Consider the following 5,232-nt stretch of genomic DNA (forward strand, 5'->3'; position numbering starts at 1 on the left):
TTACGCTTTCGAAGATCATAATGACGAACTCGCGACATTAGATGCAAGCGATGAACATCAAAACGAATTTACTCATATTCAAGATCAATTTTATTCTCTTGCAAGCCGGGTAGAAAATATCTTAAATACTACCAATTTATCATCCGCGAGTACGAATGCGTCAAGTGATGAAATTCGAGAAAGACCGTCAGGACCCCCAGCTATTCAAAAACAACGAATTAAGTTACCCGAAGCTCCTTTGCCAACATTTGATGGGAAATACGAAGGCTGGCTTTCGTTTAAAAACGCGTTCGACAACATGATCATATCTCGCGCTGATTTATCGGATCTGGATAAGCTACAATATCTAAAGTCAGCATTAACTGGCGCAGCTGCCAATAAAATAAAGATTTTTGCATCCGACGGTATAGAGTTCGCGAAAGCGTGGGAACTTTTGGAAAAGGCTTACGAAGTGAAACGAATTCTAATCTCGCGACACATTTCATTGATCATGAATCTCCCGACTTTAGAAAAGAAAACTACAAACGGCTTGTCTAAACTCGCCCACGATACCCAGCAACATGTCGCGTCTCTTAACGCTTTAGGTGTCTCTGTCGGGGAAGAAATAATTGTTCACATCATAGAAACTAAATTACCAAAGAATACTTTAGAAAAATGGGAGGCCACTCTTGAAAGAGATGAATATCCGAAACTTGAACAGATATACGAATTTTTATATAAAACAGCGGTATGCGCCTCGAAACGCGAAAGGTCGAAATCAGCCGATGTAGATAGACATAAAGACGAATACGGTGCCAAGAAACGACAAAGAACCTCTTTGAATCAAGCCTTTTTCTTAAACACTTCACGGAATTGTATCGCGTGTAAGATCAAACAACATCCGTTGTACTTATGCACTAGATTTAAACAGCTAATAGTACCTAAACGCATAGAATTGGTGAGGAGCGCGAAAGTTTGCTATAATTGCTTACGTTCTCATCGAGACAGTCCATGCAAATTCTCCAGTTGTACGATCTGCCATAAGAGACATAATACGCTTTTGCACCTCGACAAATTTGCACATCCAAACAAATCCGACGCGACACAATCCGAAACAGCCAAATCCGGATGACCGAACGAATCGATCGAAGAAAGAACGGCGGGTCTGACAACAACATCTCGCGTATTCACACCGCAATTATTGACGAGTGCGATGGTATATGTTCACAGCGGCGATCGTAATCCCGTCAAATGTCGCGCTTTATTAGACACAGGCTCCACTGCAAATTTTATTTCTGAGTCGGTCATAACACGTTTAGGCATACAAGCAGACGCACATTCATTGCCAATTAGTGGAATCAATGCAACGAGCTCCGAATCTAAGGGTATTGTACACATTACGATAAGATCAATACGCGGAGACTTTGCGAGAAACCTGACATGTCTAACAATAACAACCATAACAGATTTTATTCCATTTGATGTTTTTCCGCGAGAGTTAATCCAAATACCTTCAAACATCAAATTAGCGGATCCAGACTTTCATATTCCCCGTCCGGTCAACCTATTGATAGGTTCCGGATCAACGCTATCACTATTGTCTGTCGGTCAAATTAATTTATCTAAAGAAAACCAAGATTTGTTCCTGCAAAAAACGCGATTAGGTTGGGTGCTCGCTGGTAGTACGACGTTGAACGACTCACCAAAATCTTTCTTGTGCGGCCTAACGAGCCTCGAAAGCCAAATAGCTAAATTTTGGACGATCGAAGAGATAACAACTATAAAACCAAAATCTGAAGAAGAAATTAAATGCGAAGCACATTTCGTGAAAAATACTATTAGAGATAAAACCGGACGCTACGGTTCGTTTACCATTCCGTGAATCAGTAAATCGCCTCGGTGATTCACGAACGGTTGCGCTTAAACGCTTTTCAGCATTGGAACGTAAATTTCACGGAAACGAATCTATTAAAAATGAATACACACGCGTAATGGACGAATATATAAGTTTAGGACACATGTCGATAGTAAAAAATACAGACGTTGACGGTTTTTACATGCCCCATCATGCAGTAGTTAAAGAGTCGAGCTCTACAACTAAACTTCGAGTAGTCTTCCACGCGTCTGCGAAATCGAGCAATAATACATCTTTGAACGATCTTTTAATGACAGGGCCCACGATACAAGACACATTATTTGCACATTTAATTCGTTTCCGTAAGTACAAGTATGTTATAACTGCCGATATTGAGAAAATGTACCGGCAAGTATTAGTACACGAAGACGATAGAAGATTTCAGAGAATTCTTTGGCGTAAGGCAGGAAAAATAGAGACATTTCAATTGAATACGCTCACATTCGGCGTTTCCTCTTCGCCATTCCTAGCAATTAGAACAATACAAAAACTCGCAGATGACGAGTGTTACATCTATCCTAGGGCAGCCGAAGTTCTGAAAAATCATTTATATGTCGATGATTTGTTATCAGGTGCCGAGACTCTCAAGGAGATTCGGAAAATTAGAGATGATATAATCGCTTTATTGAAAAAAGGTGGTTTCGCTATTAGACAGTGGGCATCTAATGATTCGCGCGCGATCGATGATTTGTCAGATAACGCATTACATGCCAATTTCGTTCTAGACGGAGATTATTCGTTAAAGACATTAGGTATTTCTTGGAGCACACGTGACGATAAAATATGCTATACGACACAACCGATTAAAATAACAGGTATGGTGACTAAGCGGAAGATTTTATCAGAAATCGCAAAGCTGTTCGATCCATTGGGATTATTAGGACCGGTGATTTTACATGCTAAACGATTGATGCAATGTGTGGCGATGCGGAACACATTGGGACGAATCTGTTCCGCAAAGTCTACATACAGAATGGTCTGAATTTGTTCAACAATTGGATTCGATACATCAGATCTCTTTCGATCGCGGCTTAATAGCACCAGAATTTCGCGATATCCAATTACATGGATTTTGCGACGCCAGTGAAGTCGGATATGGAGCGTGCATATATATACGATCGGTTGGTAAACATCGGAACATTATTTGCAAATTAGCATGTGCTAAATCACGAATCGCACCATTAAAACCCGTCACTATACCTCGACTTGAGCTTTGCGGCGCGTTGATTCTGGCACGATTATATCGCGAAACGAGTAATTCTTTAAAGATCACACCTAACAAAGTCGTTTTTTGGAGCGATTCCACTATTGTTCTTCAATGGTTAAAGACCTCGCCTCATTTACTCAAAACTTATGTCGCTAATCGAGTCGTAGAAATACAAGACCTGACTGGTTCATATGAGTGGCGACACGTCAAATCAGGAGATAATCCAGCCGACGCCATTTCGAGAGGTCAATTACCCCACACTTTCTTACGAAACGATACTTGGCACTCGGGACCGCGTTGGTTAGTCAGAAATGAGAGCGAGTGGCCTATCGAAAACATGCAATTAACCGAATTAACCGAATTAAGGAGAAATGCTTGTCTTACGATTCACCTTGACAGCGAAATACTTAAAAGATATTCTTCTTATTCAAAGTTGTGCAGGGTTGTCGCATATTGTCTTCGGTTTCGACTTTCAAATAAAAATACTGGACCATTAGATGCGACAGAAATAAACGAATCCGAGATACGAATATTAAGAATTCTTCAATCTACTCAATTTTCGAACGAAATAAAAAACCTGACTTCCACGCGTCCAATACATAAGGGGAAGATAGCAGAGTTAAGTCCTTTTCTGGACGAACACAAGTTGATTCGTGTTGGAGGACGCCTCCAAAGATCAGGATTACCATTTTCACAAAAACATCCTATTCTGCTTCCAAGTCGGAATTGCCTGACAGACCAAATTATTCGCGAAGTTCACGAAAAACATTACCACGCGGGCATTCAATCCACGTTATATATACTTCGTCAGAGATTTTGGTTACTTGATGGTCGAAATCAAGTGAGGAAAATTATACGTTCTTGTACGCGCTGTCACCGTTTCAATGCTAGTGCATTCGATTACAAGATGGGGAATTTACTATCAGCTCGCGTAGGAGAAGCATTCCCGTTTGCTCACACCGGAATAGATTTCTGTGGACCATTCCACATCAAGGAAAAGAAATATCGAAATCGAACTCGAATGAAGGTTTACGTATGCATTTTCGTGTGTATGACCATAAAGTCGGTCCATCTTGAGGTCGTTAGTGACTTAACTTCCGACGGTTTTTTAGCAGCACTACGACGCTTTGTCGCGCGACGTGGTCTGCCGGAACACGTCTTTTCCGATAACGGGACCACCTTTGTAGGCGCGAATAATCAGCTGAAAGAAATGTACGTCCTATTCAACTCTGACAAACACAAGAAACAAGTGAACAAATATGCCGCCGAACATCGTATATTGTGGCATTTTATACCTCCAATAGCACCGCACTTTGGAGGCCTGTGGGAATCCACTGTGAAATCATTCAAACATCATTACAAACGAGTAGTAGGCGATTCTCTGTTCACATTCGAAGAACTAAATACGTTCACTATCGAAATTGAAGGTATCCTTAATTCTCGTCCTATTACCTCTCTTTCCTCAGATCCGAACGACATGTTAGTTTTAAGTCCCGCTCATTATTTAATTGGCAAGCCTATAACGACCTTTCCGGAGGGCGATGTATCATTTGTTCCAGCAAATAAATTGTCCACCTGGCAGCACATCACGAAGGTGCGACAGGACTTTTGGTCTCGCTGGTATCTCGAATACTTGAATGAACTGCAAAGAAGGAGCAAATGGATCAAAGATGGTCCCAAAATCGACATCGGAACAATTGTATTAATCAAGGACAAAAATCTTCCATGCACACGATGGGCGCTCGGCAGAATCAGCGAACTACACTCAGGCAAAGACGGTGTAGCTCGAGTTGCCACCATCAAAACCGCAGTGGGAGAAATAAAGCGAAATACGAAGTGCCTATGTCCTCTCCCGAATAACATTACACCTAATTAATCGATGCTTATATTCCGCCCTTATTTGGACATTAATACGAAACGATATGTAATAATTGTTACATCCTTAAAGAAATCTGTATGCGATTCCGTCAGCGATAACATGCGTTACCACACGACTGAATATACACAAAATGTTGATCGATACTCTCTCAACGAGGGGAGTATGTTGCGTACAAGCCCTTATAAATCGTGTACGATTAAAATAATACGAATGATTCAGACCTTATGATACATATACACGTACACACATACA

At 41.0% G+C, this 5,232-nt stretch overlaps 3 protein-coding genes across 3 annotated transcripts; all 3 read left to right on the forward strand.

Annotated features, from left to right (window-relative positions):
- Nucleotides 1-105: 105 nt before the first annotated feature.
- On the forward strand, nucleotides 106-1,111 carry LOC105570979 (the record flags this gene model as incomplete). The annotated part of the gene is made up of 1 exon (XM_012028439.1): nucleotides 106-1,111. A coding segment is annotated over one exon (1,006 nt), but the record flags the coding sequence as incomplete, so codon positions are not given.
- Nucleotides 1,112-1,192: 81 nt separating this feature from the next.
- Nucleotides 1,193-1,861, forward strand: LOC105570980. Its single transcript, XM_012028440.1, has one exon. The coding sequence runs from the start codon at nucleotides 1,193-1,195 to the stop codon at nucleotides 1,859-1,861; it is 669 nt and encodes a 222-aa protein (XP_011883830.1).
- Nucleotides 1,862-1,997: 136 nt separating this feature from the next.
- On the forward strand, nucleotides 1,998-4,977 carry LOC105570981. The gene is made up of 2 exons (XM_012028441.1): nucleotides 1,998-2,780; nucleotides 2,908-4,977. The coding sequence occupies exons 1-2, from the start codon at nucleotides 1,998-2,000 to the stop codon at nucleotides 4,975-4,977; spliced, it is 2,853 nt and encodes a 950-aa protein (XP_011883831.1).
- Nucleotides 4,978-5,232: the final 255 nt, after the last annotated feature.

Source organism: Vollenhovia emeryi, unplaced genomic scaffold (assembly GCF_000949405.1).
Source record: "Vollenhovia emeryi isolate VEMERY1.0 unplaced genomic scaffold, V.emery_V1.0 DF941440.1, whole genome shotgun sequence".
In the NCBI taxonomy this organism is placed as follows: domain Eukaryota; kingdom Metazoa; phylum Arthropoda; class Insecta; order Hymenoptera; family Formicidae; genus Vollenhovia; species Vollenhovia emeryi.